The following is a 23,266-nucleotide window of genomic DNA, read 5'->3' on the forward strand; positions in this document are numbered from 1 at the left end:
CAACACCAGCTGAAAGGCGTATTTTTGCTTATTCTAGTTGTTTCGCTTGTTAGCCTTGCTGCTGTGATGCAGAAGTGACATCACAGTTGGTTGTGGTCACAGGGGGAAGGAGAGGGTTCTAGGTTCGAATCCTGGTTTGACCGGGGTCTTCCTGTGTGGAGTTTGCTCGATCTCCTCGTGTGAATGTGCGTTTTCTCTGTGTGCTCCAGCTTCCTCAGTCCAAAGGCGACCTGACTGAGGTTAGGTTCAGACTTTGTATTGAATATGTGTTAGTGGTGTTTTGTCCCTGTATGCTGGCCCTGTGATTGGCTGGTGACCTGTCCCGGGGGCCTTCTGCCCCTGCAAACCTTAAAGGAGGAGCAGTGTAGAAAACAGGTGAATCACTGTTTTCCTGCCGGAATAAAGGATCTCTGAGAAGTTTCCTTGTAAACAAAGTAAACTGTCCTGTGTCATAGCTCTGACAAATGAGTTTGATGTATTTTTCTTCATCATAAGACACAAAGCTTTGAACGCTGCATCCATGTTTGCTGGCCTGGAGTCTTCTTCACTGCCTTTATTGTTGTATTGCTGCATTCCTTTAAAGCTGTTGAATAGTAAAACACCTTGAAACTAGGTGTTCATCGTGTCAACTGCTTGCTTGTGTGCTTGTATGTAATGATTACCCAGGAAGTAACGACTCGGGTGTTTTATTTATCTCCGTGGTAGAATAACAGGAATGCTTTGGATAAATCATTCACAAAAACTTTTATTAAAAGGTTACCAATATAGTTCTGTGTTTTGTTTTGTGCCACTGAACATGCACCAGACTTTGGATCAACCAGCTGCTGGTGCATTCAATTCTTACTTGTACGAAAATACAAAGTAAATGTCCAAAATTACCAAAAATGTGTTCACATATAAAAACACAATATAATCCACACTAACATGAACAGTAAATATGTCGTCAAAAATAAAACCATATGATTAAGAGTTTAACTTGACTGTATACGTGAATCATGCACAAAAATAAATGATTACAAAATAACCATGATAGCACATAAAAGTTGTGGAGTTTCACATTCGTCATTGAGGCACAGCTTCTCTGAACTGAAGCGTGTGGCAGTAGATCCAGTCTACTGAACAATGCGTCCTTATTGGACACAGGTCTGATATCAACAAGTATGAATCTAATGCTCTTAGATGATTTCTCATATTTTCTGCAGTATGAATCCTGCTTGTTTGGTTTTGTAACTTTACTCTTTTGTTGCCATTTTTCCAGTTCGTTAAATCTTTGGTAGGAAAACTTTGAGAGGCTCATTTTCATGCACCTTATCCAGGAAGCCCAAGTTGAAGTACGGGTAGAGCGTCTCAGAGAAGTTCTCCCTGAAGGTGTAGAGGTGCGTCATGCTCTCTGCGTTGTAGAAGGACACCAGGCCCCTCTTGTAGTCCAGGTACACCCCGATCCTTGCCAGCGGCTCCTCCAGGGACAGCACAGTCGGAGGGGAGGTGCCGGCCATGTACTGAATCCCATAAGAGAGGGAGAGAGTCCAGAAGCCGTTGGCTGGCAGAGCTTTGATGACTCCCTTCCTGGGCACCGACTCCCGAGCCACCCCCACCGTCCACACCGTGCTGCTGTAGACCTCGATCTCCCAGTAGTGGCGTCCGTGGGTGAAGCCCTGGCTGCCGAGCAGCGACAGGGCAGCGTTGAACCTGTGGGGGTTGTCCTGCACCGTGTGGTTGAAGGTCTGGTAGCGGACACAGGTGAGGGAGGAGGTCAGGCTGAGCCAAGGGTTGGCCGAGCTGGAGTTGAACGTGATGGCTGCTGGAACTAAAGACAGGTAGGTTGTAAGAAAACAAAAGATTTAAAAGATTCTTGTCTCAACAAACTGAATACCCTACACTTCAGCTTCAGAAAACATACGGAATACAAAAGGCCTTTTGTAGAGCAACTGATGTTTGACCATTCTGGGCTACTGTAGAAACATGGACTCGTTTTGGTAGTTTTATCTGCAGGATTATGCAAAAACTAATCAATGATTGAAGTCTTGGTCCTGATCAGGAGACGGATCCAGGACATTATTTTTCACTTTCTCTAACATTTTCTTTGATTTCTCAGAAAATAATTCATGGATCTTAACGAAAAAAATTCTGCCATGTTTAGAGGACTGATATTTAAAAGTGTATGTACAACTTGGTGCAGATCCAAATAAAAATCTGGATCCGAGAATTAAAATGTGGTTTCATAAGGGGTTTATTGGGCCTCCCTACCTGGGTAGAGGCTTCCTTTCATGAATTTCCACACTCTGTACTGCAGGGGCCCGGCAAACCGACCCTCACACAGACTTGGCGGCGTAAACGCTGGTTTCTCAAACTTCAGCGACGGCCTGCTGAGAAAAAGCCGTGCAGAAGAACAATGAGCAACAGGGAATATAAACAGAAAACTCATCCAAGACGGAATTGATGTTGGCCCACACTCACCTCTGGAGCAAGACTTTGATGCTCTGAAATGAGACACAGAGAAAGCACAGGAAGAGAGAAACAGAGGGACGGGTGATTAGTTGTGTTGTCTCTGAAAGGAGAGAAAGCTTTTTCCACATTACATCAACGTCTGAGCTCACGCTATCCCGCCCTGTGGGATCTCCCTGTGGCTCGGGGAAAGTCCCAGAGCCTTCGGCAGAGTGTGGCCCCCGAGCCTGAACTCAACTCCTTATCCTCCAGATCAACGAGTGAGCTCACTGGCCTACATCCTGTCTGTGCTCACTGCTTTTTTTTCCTCACTCTTTTGTTATGAGAAAAGCTACAGCTCTTCAAGCAGGACTCTTAGAGGACAAGCAAACGGACATGATCGCCATGTTTATGGCCTTAAGAGTGGTGTTCAGACCTAAACAGGAAAGCCTAGCTGGTCACACCCTGCTCACTTAAATCTTGAATGTTTACGTCGGAGCCTTTTTAACACTTTGGCACGAAAGAAACATTCATGGATTATATATAAAGCTAACAAACCCCATAAATTCACCTCCTGTCTTCTCATGGAAAAAGGTTTCAAATCAAAAGCTCAGCATTTCTCGCCTGAATCATCCCCAGAGCTGACTCATCATGTTGATATCTTCCAGATGGGCTGCATATTCCTGGAAGGACTTACTCTCAGCAGAGTGAAGGGGTCCTGCTCCGTCAGCTTGTCCTCGATCTCGTGCACGGCCCCCTGCAGACGGGAGATCTCCACGCACAGCAGGGCCTTGTGCTCGTCCAGGCGGATCAGCTCCCGCCGCTCCTCCGTCTTCAGCTTCACCTGCAGCAGCTTCTCCTCCTGGTACAGGAACTGGTGCAGGTCGCTGAACTGGGCCTCGATGCGCTGCTTGAGGTCGGCGGTGTGATCCTGAGCGGAGGGGAGAGAGGATGCAGGTTGTCGGTGGGAGCGAAAACTTGATATTTTAACGAGGATAACAGTGAAAGCATGAAATCCAGAAGAATTTAAGAATCTGAAATCTTGTTTTTTTTAGCATTCTTTCTCACCTTGAGCTTTTTCACCTCGTCCTCAGCTTCTCTGTCACACTGCAGCGCTGTGTTGAGCTCAACTTTCAAGGAATCCATGGAGCTGTTCAGAGACGCCTGAGGGAACAGAGACGTTATCAACATCCTGCATTGCTGAGCTGTTTCTCACTCATTGTTGTGTCCTTACTGGCCTGTTGTTTTGCTGTTTTTGCTGCTCATGCACATAGGGAAACAGTCATAGCACCAGGGCTCCCTTCAGATTAGAGGGATTGGTTTGTGGTAAACGCATAGTGCACTAGAGACTCGAGTAACTTCTTCAAAAGTTCCACCGCTACAAAAACAAATCAACAGCAGAAATTCTAGTTTTTAATGAATTGTTAAATATATATTATAAAGAATGTAGGAAAATGAAGTTGTGATAATTAAAGGCATTGGAGAGAGAGAAAGGACAAAAACAATAATTAATATGATGAATAAGTACAAAATGAAAACTTCCTGAGAGTCATTAAATCATTACTACTCTACTTAGTGTTGTAGAAACATTGTTCTATTGACTTTTCCAAGAAATCTTTATCTTCTGAAGTCAAAGCTCACTCACCCTGTACTTCAGCTCTGCCTCCTGCACACACACCATGGTGTGGCTCCTGTGCTCCTGGGAGACTCCACACACCAGACACACCAGCTCCTGGTCCTCCTCGCAGTACAGCTTCAGCTCCTCTCTGTGGCGGCTGCAGCGGGGGACCGGGGCAGGGGCCCGCTCAGCCACCGCAACATCCGCCAGGCGGGCTCCACTCCCACACTCGTCCAGACCATGACAGTAGCTCTCCACTATGTTGGCAACGATGCGGTTGGGCCTGTAGCACTGTCCGGGGTACACCTTCCTGCACTGAGGACAGGAGCCTGTGCCCCCCTGCCCGGGGCCCCTGGGACCCGTCCAGTAGCCCTCGATGCACCCCTGGCAGAAGGTGTGATCACAGGGCAAGGAAACCGGCTGCTTGAAAAGATCCAAGCAGATGGAGCAGGTCAGGTCTCTGCTGATTCTGTGAGCTGAGCTCTTTGTGACTTGTCCGGAGTTGGGAGGCTGACGCAGCTTTTCCATCGCTGTCTGTACAGCACAGTCTCCTTCCTTTGGCTTCCAACTCTTCTTGTCTGCCTTCAGCCCCTGGTTGAGTTTTTCCAGGTTCTGCAGATACACTGTCTGGATTTTCTTCACTTCTTTCTGATTCTTGCTCATTCCTTTGCCTTGGTTGTTCTCCTTTGTCCTGAATGTACAGCTGGACCTTCCGCGTCTTTCCCCTCCTGCAGAGTGTGGCTGCTCTCTTTGGCCTCCAGTCTTCCTGTTGACTGTGGGGAAATGGAGGGGGTGGTGCAAAGCAGCCGGAGCCTGTCACGTCCTCCGCAGATAGTGAGGGGATATCAATGGGGCCCCCCCTTTTTCCTTCCAGAGTGACATCACATCTCAGTCAGGAAGCCAAGGCGGATCGTGGATATTCTCTCCCTGGTGTGTTTGTGTAGAGTCTGAGCTCTAACTCTGCGAAAGTCCTGCTTCGCTGAACTTAATCTGATGCAGAGTCAAGACACAAAAATGTAAATCCATTTTATGTGACTTTGAGTGTGTGCCTGTGTGTGTGGGTGTGTGTATCGTGTGAATGCACAAGTGCTTGAATCTATGTAAGCAGTAACAGATTTCCTGCTTCTTTTTATGGCCATGCCCTCCTCCCTTTAGATAATCATTGTCCATGAAAGTAAACAAGGCCATTAAGAGATTTACACAAAGAAAGAAAACGTCCAGCAGGAAGAAATCTCTGTCACAGAGAATTACCAATCCCTCAGACATCCTGTGGTTTCCCCTTTACCCCATGGAATTATTATAAAAGATATTTACAGCTTGTTCCCTGAGGGCTGGAACAGCTGTCCAGGAAACCAAGCACGTCCTGTCATACTTAGTTTTTTGACTATTCAAAGATGAAAATAGTCAAGAAACACATGAGCATATGTTTGAATATCACATGATGTGACGACGAGCTAATCACACCTCATTACCCACACACAGACACACACACACAGACAAGCTGTTATTATGGACTGCAACATAATCACAGGCTATAAAGTAAAGTTAAATTATAGTTAGTAAAGTTAAAAATGGATGCGAGAATGCGTGTGTGAGAACAAGAGAGAGAGAGAGAGAGAGAGAGAGAGTCTGTGGAGGGTAATCATTTGGCTTTTTAGGAAGAAACGTTTATTTACTTCAGACTCCATGACCTGACTCTTTGTTAAGTTATTGACAGTAGTGACATCTGGTGTCTAGAGTGAAAACCTTCATCGCTGCTCGTACTTTAAAAGGAAATTCTGGAACTGTAGCTGCAGCTGAGTCTCAGGAGGCCCAACAGGGTAATGGTTGAATTCTGAATTCACTTCATGTCTGTGGTGATGAACATTTCCAGACATGAAGCTCCAGACAGCAGCTTGTCTCAGCTGACTCACCAAATTTGGCAAAATAGATAAATGTGTTTTCATTTGTGTTTATTCTTTTCAAATGAAGTTTAGTTTCAGGAAAAAAAACATCACGAATCACAAATGGGGTTTAAAAGGTTGTCTTTGGTTAAGAAGTTGCAAGTATTGATAAATGAAGGAACTCCTAATAAATATGAATAATAAACTATAATATATACTATTGTAATATCACCTAATTGGGTAGTGACAGTATACATTCTTCGGTAAGGATGGGTCATGTTAGCCGTTGTGTTTGTTGTATCACAACTAGACAAACATGTACAAACTTAAAATAAGACCAACCGTTTCAATATACCTACAATAAATCGTGTTAGATATATTTTATGATGTAGGTAGTTAGAGGTAGACTTTGATCTGCTGTATTTAAAATTTATTGAGATTTTATTGGGGGGCACAAAATGTAATTAGCTTGTAACCTTCAGAGTTTCCTAATAAAAAATGACCATAACAGCATCTTTAGAGCCGCTCACTTCTGCTCGCACATAATTAACACTAGAGACAGATTAGGAGGGTTGAGTTAATTAAAATGTGGCATTAGAATAACCGGTGAGCCTCGTGGGTTTGAGTGGGTGCAGCAGAGGGTAAATGGTTCTACTGCACATCCTCAGTAACATACAGTTTGAAAAAGAAAGTTAAACGATTTTCAGGTCCATCTATAAGTTAGTTAGTTAGTTAGTTAGTTAATTTGTTTGTTTGTTTGTTTGCCTGTTTGTTTGTCAGCAGGATCATGCAAGAACTACTCAGCCGATTTCCGCGAAAACCTGATGAAGGGATGGGACATGGACCAAGAAGAAATCCTTTACATTTTGGCATGGATCCTTAAATAGGGCACAAAGGGAACAATTTATGGATCTTGATGAAAAAAACAAATCTGGCATATTTAGGGGACGGATATCTGAGCAATCTGGTGCCGCTCGATGGAAGTTATGGGCCTTGGCAGCGGTAGGTGCTCTACTGAGAGCCATTAAATAAATTGATGTTGTTTGTTAAACGGCAATTGAAAACACAACTGCATTTTGTTTTGCTGGAGATGAAATGAGAGCAGCGGTGGAGAGAGAGAGGGGGATGAAAAGAGGATGGAGAAGGAGATTAAAAAAATTAATTATTTCAGGTAAACTTCTCATTGTCCCTGTTTTAACCAGGTTTATTACATAATATGAAATCCTGAAGTTTCTTTTCAAACAGACACAGACATGCTACAATACTTTATTGTGTAGTTGTATTTATTGGAATGGCTGCACAGATTTTTATATTGTCCCTTGTATAATATCTTTGCTTTGTGTTTGTACCTTTGGGGGAAAAGAATGATAAGAGTGCTATGAAGCTGCATAAATTCATCTCTCCAAATCCTGAGTTAAACTGTACATTTAAGTCTGGGGTTTAACATGTTCTCTTTCAAGGTCATGCTCCGGTCTCTCCTCATGCAAACAGATGAGCAGAAGTGGATGTTTTTCTGCCACAGCTGGAGACAAAGTGTGAATACGTGCACAAACATGTGCAGCCTGGCGTGTTCTACAAAAAAAAAAAAAAAAAGGAGAAAAATGCAACATTTATGAGGAAAGAGAGAAAATAAAACAAACCAGCTTTCACCGACGCACACACATCTGCAGCAAACACACACCCTCAATTAGACCCTGAGCTGATGTGTGAGGCACCAGGGAAACTGGAGGCTCGCTGGAACTCGTGAGGCTAAAAATAACTGCGGCGTCTGCAGGAGCGAGACAGACCTGGAAGATAAGAGGTACAAGGGCAGACTGTGCAGAAATATTGAATTTCTCCAGTTTGGTTATGAGGGCTGCAACACAGGGAAAGACATTAAACATTTTTGAATCAGTCTCTGACAACGTTAGCTCAAGTGTCTGATTTATAATTAACTGTCTGACGAGTACATATTTGATATACCTGCTATGTGAGGACAACATTGGTCAGTCCACCTCTTTGGTCAAGTTTGAAATATCTCAGCAACTTTGGGAGGGATTGTTATAAAACTCTGTTTGGGAGATTCATGTTCCCCAGAGGATGAAACCCACACTGTTTAAATGAGACCAGCAACTAATATTGAGCTTCTATAGCAGTGCAAATTTCATCTAGACTAAGTCCCTGTTAACAATCCTCTTCATCTCTTTTCTAAACATGGTTTCCTTTTTAAAGTCGGAGATATTCCCCAAACGTCATCATCCTCTTCCTCAAGACTTCCACAGAATTTGAGAGGAGGCACTTTAACAGAGGCAGTGTGGGACCGATTCTGGGCAGCTTCCTGCCCTCTATTCATTTCAAGTCAATGTGAAACCGTGGATGGAGACAGATGCACGGTACAAAGTGAGTCTTATGTGTAGTTTCAAAAATTAAAGGAATTTTAGCAGCAGGATGCCATTTCAACTCTGCAGTGTCAGTACATTGCAACTAAAGCCTGTTTATCCAGAGCTTTGCACAAGCACTGGCTGTTGGAAAAATAGAGGACGACCCACTGAAGTCCAGCCAGTTACCAATTCTCTGTTTGATGTGAATAATCAGCCATATTTTACAGAGGGAACTGTGTGAGAATAATCCTGTTTAAAAAGGCGGCAGGTGTTGAATAAACACCCTAAACCTTGTGTCGCTTTTCGTTAACGTCTACTGAGAATGCACCACCAGGTATTTTCACTCATTGGGTCCTGCTTTGTGTTGAACAAAGTGAAGGATCATGTTTAATTCTCAAATTCCTTATTTTCATTTCAAATACTTCACTTCATGTTAAAAGTACTGGAGGCACCAAATGTTGGCTGCTCTTCCCAAGACCCTCCCTATAGCTGCCTACTTTCAACCACGGACTTGCTTCTCCATATCTTTATATTATAAAGTGGAAAGCCCTCTTTCAGGCAAAGAAAAAGTGGAAGAAGAACAAGGTGAAGCAGAAGGCAATGAAGAAGAAGAAGCGGTAGAAGAAGAAGAGGGTGAAGAAAAAGGTGAAGAAGGTGAAGATATTGGTGAACAAGACTGCAAAGAAGACGTCGAATAAGAATTAGGCAAAGAAAATGGTGAAGAAGATGAAGAAGAAGGCAAAGACGAAGAAGACGAAAAAGAAGATGAAGATAAAGAAGATGAAAAAGAGGATTTGAGAAAGAGGATGATGATGATTAACGTTAATCCACCCTAATGTTTACGCACTGAATAAATGATCTCTCAGACTACAGCAAGTGAATGTTCTTCCTCTGAAACATAAAATAAGTGGGGGAAACAGCTCATAAAATCCACACAGAGACACAGTGTGTGTGTGTGTGTGTGTGTGTGTGTGTGTGTGTGTGTGTGTGTGTGTGTGTGTGTGTGTGTGTGTGTGTGTGTGTGTGTGTGTGTGTGTGTGTGTGCGCGTGTGTGTGTGTGTGTGTGTATGAGACACTTTCATCCTGTTTAATTTCCTTGGAGAGTCTCGTCTGAGTTTGGAGCTGCACTTCACAATATGTCTGGCACTTCTAATAACGTTTGTCACGATGCAAACGCCTCGTCCGCGCCTCGCTCCCTCGCTTGCTCTATAAAGGTTTCGCCTCCTCATCACCAGCCGAAGGACCAACTGCTCTCTGCTCTCATCAGCATCTGAGGATCACGACTCTCCTGCACATCACAGACACCATCCCTGCTTCCTGGCTCATCAGGTGGGAACGTTTGCTCACATGCAACACGTAGATGATGATGATTCTGATGATGAAGATGTAAATGATGATAGTGAGTTGACAGTGTGTATCCTCGGCTCAGTGTGTGTGTGTGTGTGTGAGCCTTGGGGACCGGAGCAGCTCTGCTCCTCCTTCACACAGCTGCTTCCTCTCTGTGCGTCCCTGCAGGCGGCTGCAGATCACTGAGGCTTGTCAGAGGACAAGAGCGGAGGAGGATTGCAGCAGCTTATCTCCTAAACAGCAACACAACCCCAACACAACCCCAGGCGCAATGCAGGTGCAGTAAACATGTATTGTTTTGTGCTTTAGTTGACTTACTGCTAGAGGAGCTGCTAATAACAAGAAGGAAGATTAACAGTGGTGATATTTCTGTGTGCTGTACAGTACAGTAAATGTGCTGCATTCAAAATTGCAACTGTAGATGAGAAAAATATACTTGTATCCCTTTAGAAATGTGTTATTATGCTAATGGGACAATGTTATTATTAACTCATTGTATTGTGTGATGTGGTTGGTTGATGCAGGTCTAACTTCAACTACTTCATCTCAACTTATATCATAGTTTCAGACATAAAAAAGCATTGTTTCATTTGTTGATCATGTGTTTTTTACCCAAAACACAAACGTGCACAGTAATTAAAGCTGCAGAATAAATACTGTTCGCTTAAAAAGTAAATTATAACAGAAATTAAAGCAGATTATGAAGCAGGTTATTATAGGAGAATCACAGGTGGTAAACATTTGATCCAGGCAGGAAACCCACTGATTTCATGACTGACCTCAGTGTGTGTGTGTCTGTGTGTGTGTGTATGTGAGTGTTAACATGATGATGAGTGCACTGAGGGTGGTCATGATCACTGCCTCACATGGTTTATTTCATTTAAATAATGCAACGCTTCATCTTTCATAACGGTTTGTGAACCTTTTCAGAAATTCTGACGGGATCCCAGATACTTGAGTCAGGCTGATATTTTATTTGAATTTGCTCGATATATACTTTCATTATATTATCACACTTTACTATAAAGTTTTAAATTTTAAATACATTCTCTTAACAACTTGATGTCAACAAAGTCGGAGGAAACTCTGCTTCAGATGCTCCAAAAGTATTAGCTGCATATATATATGAGACTTCTTTATGCACTTGAATAAACAGGCATATTAAGTTTGCAAGTGCGTGCGGCATGGATGCATACGATATGTATGTGTGCATATTTGTGTGTGTGTGTGTGTGTGTGTTTTTGTTGGGTTGTTTATGTGGCTTTTGGACGGTCTATCAAGTGTCTGTCCGTTTTACTTGCAGTCATCATTCGCCTCACCATGGCGGCCAACTCTGATCTTTTATTGATGCCATTTTAAGGAGTGTGAATTATTGAGCGACATTCTCGACGCTCTGTATGCTTCGGCATCCTTTCATATTCAGAGAGGAGCTGGGGGGGCGTGAGGGGAGCTCCCCCGACAGTGCTTCAGTCTATTTTCGATAACAAACTCTTTACATTGCACCCTCAGCAGCCTCTTAAAGAAAGCTGTTTTATTCATACTGCTGCTTCACCTCCACAAGGGAAAGACAGCAGGGACAGAGAGAGACAGGAGACAACTGCCAAAGAACAGAGTGGGTCCCTCCTCCGAGTTTCATGGGGAACCATCCTTGTGTAACCCTTCTTAATAACAAACAAACGCTGATATAACCACAACCTCCTTTGCAGAGGTAATAATCCGACTATTGACCTTTATCTGACATTACTTCGATTGTGATGTCTACATGAGTTGCTAATAGAATATTCCGTGTATAGATTTGTTAACATGTTACAGAGCATAAATCCAATTATGTCCATACGTCCGAAGTTACACTCAAACCCAGGGGATGCATCGTGAAGCAGTTGCTAATGTAGGTCGATGTAGCAAAATCCTGTTAAAAGTCCACACTGACCTTATTATGTCATTACCACGTCTAGATATCTGCGTAATTTGACTGATGCATTCATTTAATTTTTGCTTATTCTGAGTATGATCTTATTCAGGCTCAGTTAATCACAGATAATTAGATGGCAGTGATCTATTCAGACAACTGTCTTGATCAACCATCATAGAGATTATCATGACACATGATAAATTGGATTGTTTTATCGAAGATGTTTGGAAATGTCAGGCTTCATGTTCACTGAAATATTCATCTGAATACAGAAGCAGTGACTGTGAGTCCAGTGTCGGATGATGACAAGATGCGATGGTGAAAATAACTGGAAATGAAGGAGCTTGTGTTTCCTTATTCTCAGATGAGCTCCTGTTACTGGAATATTAGACCTTTTCCAATTCTGCCCAGCAAGTGAGCACAATTAAAACTCTTTTTTAAGATTTTCTTTCCTGTTTGTAGAATACATGAAAAAGGACCTGATTTGTATAGAACTACGTAAACTGATACACAAACATAGATGGAAGAAACGACAGCTCCCCAAAAGTGAAGCCAATGTGCCTTTATCACCCCCTGGTGGCTGGCTGCAGTATGGGTCACAAATCCTCCCTACTTCATGTTAGTGGATGGGACAAAAGGTCAAAGTCAAATATTTATTTCTCAAGGATGGTTTAATTGAAGGCAATTCTCACCACAGCAGTCAAGTGTTCATGTTTCTACAAAGTTTGGTTTTAATTCGTTATTTGATGCTACAAAAGCAGAAGAAACATCATGATTGACAGTTGAGACCAGGGCCGGGTCTAGACAGGCATGTATGAGGGGGCAGCCACAAATCTTGAGGGGGCATTGTGCTTTATTATATTATTATTATTATAAATTGGGATTTAGTTTGAGGGGGCACAACATTTATTTGAGGGGGCCAGGCCCCCTCTTGCCCCTGCCTAGACCCGGCCCTGGCTGAGACTGAGTCACGATTGGTCAAGCACATGTATCAACACAGCGGTGATACAAACACATTATTTTGGAACTGACTTGTAGCAGTTTGAACTATAGCTGATTGATTTCTGCCGGGCCGGCGCATATGGATTTCAAACAGTGGAGACAAGAGGAAATAAAGTTTCTCTAGTTCTACGGACCTGAATTAATCAGAGATTCCTGCCCACTTCTCCAGACTTGTCAAAAAGAACATTATGATCTATGGTTTCGAAAGAAAAATGCTGAGATCCAGAAGAAGTGAGATGGAGCGAGCAGCCACATCCTCAGGCGACAGAAGGTCATGAGAAAGAAGAGTCGTCTTTGCACCGTGGAAAGATCGAAAGCCAGACTGAAATATTTTGAATCATTATTATTTAAGGTTCGAACAGAGTAATTTACATAAAATAGAAATGCTACTACCAAATTCATAATTTTGTTTATTAAACACGCAGCTGGGATCCAAAATGGAGCTGTAGCCTTGAAGTGGTTCCTTTTCCAGGTAGATGCTTGGTCTCTCCTCCCTGTCTGAGGTGTGGTCATGTGATTCTTGTACAGTGGAGCATAAAAATCCATCTTCAGTGAATAATGAGCTACGTTGGTTTCTTCTCTGTGATTTTCCTCAGGCCAACGAGAAGGTGTTTGACGGCGGTGTGATGCCCGAAGCCAATGGAAAAGATCCCAACCCGAGCGGGCAGACCGAGGGCCCCAAGTGGCAGAAGCCGCGGCTCACGCGTAAATCTCTGATGAATTGTTGTCTCGTCAAGTGGATCATCGCCAGCACGACTCAACAGGGCCCAGGTAGAAGCAGATAAATGACTGTACCTTGAATAAAAAAAAAAAATTTAAAAAAAACTAACCACTTTTTGAAACTAACACTTTGGTAGCACTAAAATGGCACTTACTTATAGCACTTTGTAGTTTTGCTTTATTTCGAAGAAATTGTACTATCTTGATTCTTGTTGTTCTTGGTTTGTACCCTCGGGGTTGAATGCACTTATTGTAAGTCGCTTTGGATAAAAGCGTCAGCTAAATGAAATGTAATGTAATGTAAAGATAAAGAGACAGAACAACGGGCTGTGACCACATGATTGTGTGTCACTGCAGGGGATGTGGCAGATCCAGCGCAGGGAGGAAGACCTTTCCAACTCCGGCATTACAGAATACATGAATTTTAAAGCGTCTGCCCCATTTACAGTATAGATCTACAGTTAGAATTCAATGTTGTCGCACTTCCTCGGCTCTGTTCTGCTCAGTGTTTACAGCACATACCTCAACGCCAGCTCATCCAAACACTTAATCAGATGATGATCGGATGGCTGCCACTTTACTTCCTGCTCAGCCTCGCAGGATTAACCTTGATCCACTCCACATTCCTCCCTCCCTGTCTAATAATTCCACTGCACACACTCTGAGAAATTATTTCATCTACTAGTTCCAGTGTTAAATAATCAATTATAGTGATTTGGAGTCAACATTTAGAACACCATGTATCTGGATTCCCCTTCACCATGTTTTTCTTCCAGGAGGAGCTGAGACCTTTCCACCGACGGCCCTTACACACCCCAATTTTCTATCTGAATTATTGACAGTGCCCTCCTGTGTGAACAAGCTCCACAGACAGTTCACATTCCTCCCTGCTAATACCACATGTTGTCTTTAATCTGCAAACAGGGTTTTTCATCCATTATGGAATATTTCTTCTTGTTTTCTGCTTAAATCTGCCTCAGTGGAAACCACGGTGATAAGCAGAAAACGTGACCTGCTTCCAGAGACGACCTCATTCACTCACTGCTGACTCTGCTCTCTGCCGGCAGACAGATGGTCGTGTGCCTTCCACAGGACACTGATGAAAACACTATCAGAGCAAATGCTCTAACAGCTTTAAAAAAAAATTACTTCAATGTGTTTTTACTGTGATGCAGACACATTATACAATTACTGTACATCCACGTCTCTCAACCCTAGTTTGGACATCAGCAAGGAAATGGTCTGATTTTTTATTTATGAGCTCTTTACTTATATATATACATCAGGACTCCATTAGATGTAAAGTTGTGAAATGCTGAAGTCTTGTCCTCTCTGCATTCAGTGAACTCAAATTAAGGTAAATTTTTTAACATATATTATATCTATCAATAATTTTATCCATATCGACTATTCTTCACCTTCTGATACGAAAATATTCATTGAGCTTTTTCTTATGAGTCCTCCTATTCATAACAATTGTATCGCCATCTGCTGGTCGAGTGTCATTATAGCACCTATTTCTGCACTGAATCTATACAGACATACACAATATACAGAACAAAACACTGAAGATTATGTGAACATCTTCACATAACTGTATAAATCATCTCTAAAAATCAATGACATGAGATTATTGTCAAATCAAGTCACAGGAGAAAATAAAAACAAGTCAAGATAATATCTCTCAAAATCTGAAATACCTAAAAAAAAACATGGCCCCCCGAAAGTTGCAAAGAAATTACTTCCGCAGAACAAAGTTAATGTTGTTCACTTGTGTGACGTGAGCTGGTGAAAGTCTGTGATTGATGAGCCGGAGCTGGGAGCTGTAATGTTGCTCTCTCTGCAACAGTCATTAAAGGCTGATGGTGATGGCTGCACTGTCTGCATCTCCGCATGCTTAAGCCACCTCACTCTTGTCTGTATTTAATAGAAGTACGTGGACAGATCAGCACTTAAGGTGCATTAAACAATATTATGTTGCATTATTTTTTATGGCAGGTGACTTCCCACATCCACATCAGCTCATGCATCTTGCATGTTGGGGTAATAGCTTCTGTCTGGTGAGGAAAAGAGCTACGCACGTCTCACTAATTCTGCCGCCGTATGTGAGGGGAAGTGTTTTATGATCTCAAGCTGGACGATGATCTCACACTTTCCACTCAGAAAAGGCAAATTAAGCATATTACTATTATTTTGTATACCTTCATAATTTGCTCAAGAGAAAAACAGGTGTAGCTTACTTCCCTTGAGTTGACTAAGTGTTCTTCTTAAGTGAAAACTTTAACGAGCAGTCCTTCCCTCGGGCCCAATCTCGTGATCATGCACGTGGTCTTTTACCTTGTGAACATAATATCTTAGAACCACCTCCTGGTAATCCTTTCAAATTTGGTAAAAACATTCACTAGGACTCACATATAAATTGAAGAGAATTTGGAGGTCAAAGGTCATAAGACAAGGTCACTATGACATAAAATAACAGGTTTTTGATCAGCAACACCACGAAGGACTCAAAAATGAACTGATTGTAGCTTGGTGGTCAAAGGTTGAAGCACAAGGTTACTTTGACCTCACAAACCCCGTCTTGACTCCTGAAAGCTCGACTCATTCTATCTCCAGAATTCTATTCTATCATTTTATCTCAAGGATGCCTCAAGAGAATCTTTAGAATCGCTGTCACAGATTACCTGATATGATTCGTGTGGTCAAAGGTCAAAGGTCATGTTGGCCTCAGAACACATGTTTTTGGCCTCTCGAACATGATACCTCAACTCTGCCTTTAGGACATCTGATCAGTTGTCAATTGGACTCAAAGATGAACTGATTAGATTCCGGAGGTCAAAGGTCACATATAGACTGAGTCATGCAACCATAGGGAAGCAATTCTAAACTGTCTGTATACACCTATAAGTTATAGGTGTATAACACTGTACATGTTGCGTTTTGCAGCCACAATATCGAGACGGTTCCTCTGTATTTTCGGCATCATCTCGGCTCATTAGTTATTTCAGTGTTCAGTGTTTGACTCAGACATTAAGGAAGAGCCCATTTGGAGTCTCTAACTTACATAAACCCTGCCCGGCCGTCGGAATGCATCTCTGGCCCTGCTTCCCCCCCGCTTGCTCCAGCAACAATGTTTTATCTCTCAACAATTGATTTGCCCTCCCACCCCCCTTTCCTACTCGAACTGAGTCCATTACACTGTGCAAAGTCATCAGTTGTGCAGACTACATGCTCACGTTCTTCTTCACTCCCATTGTCTTCCAGCACGGCACAAACACACGTTGTCGTTGTGTCAGAGCTCGTGAATGTTACGAGGAGCGTTTTTAACAGGAGCTGCAAAGTGACCTCTGAGGTGTGCATCGCAGCTCAAACGTAATCTAGTGCAACTTTACTATTCTTAACTACAATGTAATAAACAAAGCACCGTTTCTGCAGTCACAGAAACGGTGCGTAGTGAGTAGCTATTGAGCCGGAGTATCTGTGAACGGCCCAGTAGACACGAGCAGCGCCACAAAGGGCAGGGCACTCTCCTCCGCTCTAAGTGCAGTTCATATCCCAGTCATCAGCGGATGTGGATCAATGCTTAGTTTTACAGCTCTGCGTACTTGAAATGACCGAGCATATAAAGACGGGTCAGACTGTCAATCACAGACTATTAGTAAAGAAATTCCTTCAGTAACAACCACACACACGCACACGCACACACACGCACAGCTCAGGACAGAGTGATGGAGGATGTGGAGTGCGTAGGGGGGTGGAGCCCCTGAGTTGATGGGAGTTGTGGGAGAGATCCTAAAACGATCTGGGCCAGGAGGTGAAACGCAGGAACAGAGATGGATCGTGTGCGAGCGGCGATAGCCTCGGATCATTTTGGGAGATTAAGACTTTATGAATTCCATACGTCTCTGCAGGATCGCACCATGGACTTTGGATTTGTTTGCATAGAGGAGGATGCTCTCCACTCACTGTAATAGAACCTTTTTTTTTCTGGTCAGTGGTTGAAGTCAGGGGTTTCTTTTAAGTGATTTAAACTGCTGATGCCTGAACAAAAACCCTGATCAAACAGGAAGCTGCCTGGAGGAAGGAGATGATTGACAGCAGGTGATATTTTGTGGATGCAAGCCGCTCGGTCAAATTATCCGTTTAGAAACACTTGGGAAAAAACAAGTTCTCAAAGTTGAAGCTTCTGCACAGGTCATATCTGATGCAAGGCGACAATGGGACTGGATGGCATGGAAGTAATTGCCATCGTGGTTGTTGTTGCACTGTTTTATGTCGTGCTCAAACAGTTTGGGATCTGGGAGCCGCTGTCACTGGAAGGTAAGACGTCAGAGGCGAGAGTTTATTTGGCGTTCTGTGCAACAGTGGAGCTAAGACACTGTGGAAGCTTATTGTGAGTCGATGTAGTGGATTGTAATGCAGAAGTTGAATGTAGTCACACAAACAGGTTGGATGTGTTGACGGAAAGGAACTTGTAAAAAATATATATATATATACTCACGTCCCAATATCTTTCAGTATTACAGTATTTTCAATAGACATAATGGCATGTGAGTGTTTTAAGATAGACTTGTCAAATATTCGTTTGTCCTTAATCAGTATTTACATCTGTGTTGGTAAAAAAATGTATAACTAAATATTTTAACAGTCCTGTGACTTTCTTCTCTCCCCCCCCCCCCCTCCTCCATCCCTCCCTCGTCTTCCTCAACTTTCTATTTGCATGTCACTCTTGTAAAGATGGTGAGTACACCTCATACCCTCTTTGCAAACCGTCTTCCCCAATATATATATATTTTTTCTTTTAATTTAAACTAAACTCAGCAATTCTGTCCCTCTGGCTGGCGTAATAAGTTTTTGTCATAAAGGACATCTAGACTTGTGAGATGAAGCTGCACATGATAACATTATCTAAGTGAAATAAACTGACCTTTAATTTATTTTATTTTCTTGTTTTTTAAGTGCTGCTTTTGGGAAAGTTGCTCTTTTTATAGAATATTGACCTCAGAAAGGCCCAGAATAGCAAGAATGTAAAACTGAGCAGGTATATCTGCATATTTCCTCTGATGGAAGAGGAAATAAATGGTTTCTTCGCCTTTTCTTTCCAGTTTTTTTTTTAAACAAGCTACAAGTTATTCTTACTCATAATTTCCCCACTTTTCTAAAGAATATAATATTTACTTCTGTCGCATCTTCTCTTCTCATATTTGTCCAATTCTACTTAACACGTTTTATCTCCCACCCGTTTCCTTGTCTCACTTTCTCTTCCTTCACCTCTTCCTTTCTGTTTTCTTTGTGTTTAGATGGTGAGCATTTCAAGTTATATTCAGTCATTTTAATTCTTTGTCTCCCATCCATATGATTTCCCTGCATTCGACTCCTGCCCGGCCCCTTTCCCTCTTTTTCTTTCTTTCTTTCTTGTCATACCTAGTTTCCTCCTTCATTTCTTCCTTACCCTCCTGTATCGCACCTCCCTGGATTTCTCTGTTTCCCTCCGGCAGAGAGCACCGACGGTGACCTTGAGCTCTCCATGGTGCGTTACCAACCGGAGGGTCTTGATCAGCTGCAAGCCCAGACTAAGTTCACCAGGAAGGAGCTGCAGTCGCTTTACAGAGGATTCAAAAATGTAAGAAGAACGCGAGGGACGTTTTAAATAGGGCAACGTGGGCTAAAGGTGCAGTCAACTTCCAGGCACAATTTACAGTTCCTTAACATAATAGCCAAAAGTATGTGGAAACCCCAAAAAGTATGTAGACTCCACTCCCGCCTTGGCTCTCTAGCCTCTGTTCATCTCCACTTGACCTCAGCCAGACTGTTTATTGTGCGACATATTCTATAGGATGTTATTATTTCCTCGCCACTCATGTAGGATTACTCCTAAACAACTGAACCGATTTTGTGAAGTCAATCCAAAATCATGAAAAACACTTATATAGACAGGGGTGTCCACATATGTTGTCTGTTGGCTGTTCACATCTTTAAATAACCATTGTTTTAGTAGCATTAGCACCGAGACCAAAAAAAGGCACATTAATGATCTTTTGACCTTTAGTGGCACAGTTGGGCCATTTGGACGTATTCTTCCCACATATTGTGTTCCACCAACACATGGAAAAGCGCGGGGATGACGGGATATGTGTTTTCTGCCGAGTACAGATGCAAGTAATTGCATATCGACAGTCAGTAGCTGTAATGTGCCATTAAAGGTAGCAATGTGCCATTAAAGAGGAGAGGGAGAGGACCAGGAGCTGATGTAAACAAAACTGCAGCATTAAAAAGGTTTGATGGGGTTTGTGAGACGTTAAGGAAACACTGTGGTAAAGAAAGTGGTTAAAAGGAAATCCTCCCCGAGGTCTCGACTGAGTCAAATAATAAGATGTTTCTGACTCGCCATACCAGGAATAGAAACGTTGTCATTAATAACAACAACAATAGTTTTTCTGCTATGTCACTGATAGAAAGATTCATTTAGAAGCTTCCTCATCAGCTGAAATCCTTTGCATGCAGGTTATATGAAACAAATATGTATTGCATTGGAATCACCATTTTGGGCTGTGAAGTTAGATTTATTCCTGCTGGTATTTGGAAGCAGACAGAGAGCAAAGGGTTGGAAAATGTGCCAAATTAACAGTTTGACGCTTGTGCTCCTGTTGTACTGAGACCAAGCCCTTGTTTTGCATCACATTAGTTCATAGACCAGGCTCATCATCGCTGTACCACCTCTGTGTAACTACATTCTGTGGATGGATGAAAACCACAAAAGGCCTCAAGGCAATTTTCTTAATTCTCTCTGAGTATTGGATATCCTGACTTCCTCGCCCTCTCGTGGCCACATCCTGACACTGCAGTTAAGGATTTGGTGCATTTTAAAATATCAGGATCTGTAACATGAGGAAGAAAAAGAGATTCTTCAGATGTAGCACTGAGCTTTTTCTGCCAGAGCCTCTAGACTTTGGAACACATTGAGATCAGGAGCTCTGACTCGGTCTCCCATATTAAAACACTCCTTAAAACACATTTGTACAAAGCTGATACTTGGTTTTATTTATTTTATGGTGGTTATGATGAGTCATTTCAATTTTTTCAGTGTGTTTTATTCATTTTATCAATATAATCGAAAACCTGTTGTTTGTAATCCCTGTCGTTTTTCCTTCTCCTGTCTTTTACTGTTTTGCTCTGTTTTATGTGCAGCACTTTGCAACTTTGTTATGAAAAATGCTATAAAGATAAAGTTTTTATTATTTTTATAAAGAATAGTTATTACAGAACAATATTTTAGCTGCTCTGTCGCCCACGAACGTGCAGTATGAGTGTAGTTATGTATTTATGCTGCTAGCGTTCTATCATAGCTGATCGCTTGGTTATTGTTGTTATGGCAGTTCTCTGGAAGCTGGTGAAAGGAGAACTCAGGCCGCAGCTGATGTCTTATGCACAATATTTTAATGTAGACTTGATGCATCCAGGAGACCAGAATGTGGAGCAATAAACAAACATCAACAGAGTAACATGAGCTGCCGTCACCCACAAGTCTGAAGACGTCTCCCACAGTATATCTCCCTCTACTTGCGTCACCCATTCCAATAGCACATCCATTAAAGGCTACAATTGCTGTCACTCTCTATGTTACATGTACGTGTTTGCATCCTATTGGATAGTTAAGACTAAATATGCATTTCTAAATCACGTTGTGTCCTTTCCACTGGTGAAATACGCACAACAATCAGAGTTGGTGCCTCTCTGTCTGAGCATCTGAGTTAGATATGAAAGTCCTTCATCGTAGACACTACACTGTACTGTTGGTCGGCCCTTTATCTCTAACCCGACCTCGGGTCCTGCTTAGAGGGAGAAGGGAGTGTGTGTGGATGTACAGGCACCTAAATGGTTTACAGAGGGTAAAAGTTTCCTCAACAACTGTTATATTATAGGCTGAATATCATTGCCTTCATTTCCTAATCCTGTTGGTTTATCACAAACAGTGTGGCAGGAGGCAAAGGGAAGTGCAGACTATTTAAAAGGGGTTTCTTGGGGGACCAATGCAGGGACAGGAAGCTAATCAGGTGACAGGTGTGTAACATGAACCAGGAACTGCAAAAAACCTTAACATGACAGTGTATTTATTTATATTGGCGTAATATATATATATATATATATATATATATATATATATATATATATATATATATATATATATATATATACTGCAGAAAACATATAAGTCACTACTTTGACCAAGTTTTTACATAACAAAAGAAAAATGCATTTCTTTGTGTATCTTTCCTCAGGAGTGTCCCAGCGGACTCGTGGATGAAGAAACATTCAAGACCATTTACTCACAGTTCTTCCCTCAAGGAGGTAAAGTGTGATATTTGAACACATGGTTCAGGGCTCCTGAGGTTTAGTATGTATCAGTCCCTGTTACTTTAGCTGCTTCTCAAGGTCAAAAAGTTGGTTTTACAATTTGTGCATGTTCACTTGTATCCCTGTGTGTCCATTCTTTGTTCCCAGATGCGACCACATATGCACATTTCTTGTTTCAAGCTTTTGACATGGACAGAAGTGGCTCCATCCGCTTTGAAGTGAGTCTGCTCTCGTGTTGATGTCTTGTTCCCTGTGGTTAATAATCAAGAGTGACATTTAGGTTTGATATTAAACAGGCAACAACGATCTTTGTTTTCCAGGACTTTGTGATAGGATTGTCTGTGTTGCTCAGAGGCTCCGTCACAGAGAAACTGCGATGGGCGTTTAATCTATACGACATCAATAAGGACGGCTACGTCACTAAGGAGGTACGCTTCAGATTCTCATGGGGATAATATCAAAATCTTTTGCATTGAGATGAGGAGGTTTTTATTTCTCCTTTGATTTTTTTTTTATCTGCAGGAGATGTTGGCAATAATGACGTCGATTTATGACATGATGGGCAGGTACACTTTACCCAGTGTACGAGACGATTCCCCCTTTGACCACGTGGAGAAATTCTTCCAGGTGAGTTATCTCTGAATCCACAAAACCACACGGCCCAGTCCTGGTCATCTAATCAGATATCATTACATCCAGCACTGATCCGTGACCACAGCCTGCATTACTGCACTTCCCAGAGAGCATGCGGATGTGGGCTACTTCAGGCAATGATGCAGCACTTCTGTTCCTCTTGTGGCACGGGCTAAATGGATGTGAGCCGCAAGTCGCCCAGTTGTAAAATAGCAAATGTTGCCCAAATATCCCAAAAGAATTGCGGACCTCTTTTGGAATTGATGTGGTGCTTTACGCAAAATGTAATCTGGATGTAGCCCATGTGGTAAATTGTGAAAAAGGCCTAAATAGCATTGTAAACAATTAACTAAAATGTAATACCTGTTATTGTAACATGCTAAACAAACTCTCAACAGTCATGTCCAGCGCGTGTCATCGCTGGATCCTCACATCAAAATGTTAATGTTAATTTATCACATAGAGTATTTCCCACACTTACACGACCAAATATTCAAAGTCTCATTTCTCCTGTGCATGTCTGACGTTTTTCAGAAAATGGATCGTAACAGAGACGGTGTGGTGACAATAGATGAATTCATAGAAACCTGCCAAAAGGTAAAGTATCCATAAAACCGACCGGCGTGATACAACCGAAGTTTTAAACAAAGGCGATTAGCTGAGCTGGTGCTTCTGTTTAATCTCCTCTCCAGGATGAAAGTATAATGGCTTCAATGCAGCTCTTTGAAAACGTCATCTAGTGTCTTTGGGCGGACACGAGTCAGTAATGCGGCAAAGTGCTTCCAGCTACAAGCCTCTGGGTCTGAAATAAATTCATAAATCAATTCACCCTGAAACAGCCAAACACTCGTACTTCTCCAGACAAACTGTTATGCAGAGAAATGTGCAGAATTCACTGAAATCACCTGAAGCCCTTTTTCTTTGCATGACAGTTTTCACTTTATATTTTGCACATGAAGCATAAAGGATGTGTCATCGTTGCTGTATGAGCATGAGTGTTTGCCCCACCAGT

The 23,266-nt window shown here is 42.3% G+C and overlaps 2 protein-coding genes across 3 annotated transcripts; one reads left to right on the forward strand and one right to left on the reverse strand.

Moving 5' to 3' along the window:
* Positions 1–725: 725 nt before the first annotated feature.
* trim69 (tripartite motif containing 69) lies at positions 726–5,092 on the reverse strand. Of its 2 annotated transcripts, none has more exons than XM_061070909.1 (6): positions 4,070–5,092; positions 3,493–3,588; positions 3,122–3,355; positions 2,458–2,480; positions 2,248–2,363; positions 726–1,807 (listed from the first exon to the last, which is right to left on the reverse strand). In XM_061070909.1, the coding sequence occupies exons 1-6, from the start codon at positions 4,703–4,705 to the stop codon at positions 1,263–1,265; spliced, it is 1,650 nt and encodes a 549-aa protein (XP_060926892.1). In that variant the 5' UTR covers positions 4,706–5,092; the 3' UTR covers positions 726–1,262. The 2 variants fall into 2 exon arrangements, with proteins under 2 accessions (XP_060926892.1, XP_060926884.1); XM_061070901.1 differs by having other exon boundaries at positions 2,248–2,366.
* A 12,391-nt stretch (positions 5,093–17,483) lies between these two features.
* LOC133006804 (calsenilin-like) lies at positions 17,484–22,994 on the forward strand. The gene is made up of 8 exons (XM_061075690.1): positions 17,484–17,586; positions 18,765–18,889; positions 21,546–21,615; positions 21,769–21,839; positions 21,942–22,049; positions 22,144–22,248; positions 22,789–22,851; positions 22,947–22,994. Exons 1-8 carry the CDS (start codon positions 17,484–17,486, stop codon positions 22,992–22,994), a joined length of 693 nt encoding a protein of 230 aa, XP_060931673.1.
* Positions 22,995–23,266: the final 272 nt, after the last annotated feature.

Source organism: Limanda limanda, chromosome 1 (assembly GCF_963576545.1).
Source record: "Limanda limanda chromosome 1, fLimLim1.1, whole genome shotgun sequence".
NCBI lineage: Eukaryota > Metazoa > Chordata > Actinopteri > Pleuronectiformes > Pleuronectidae > Limanda > Limanda limanda.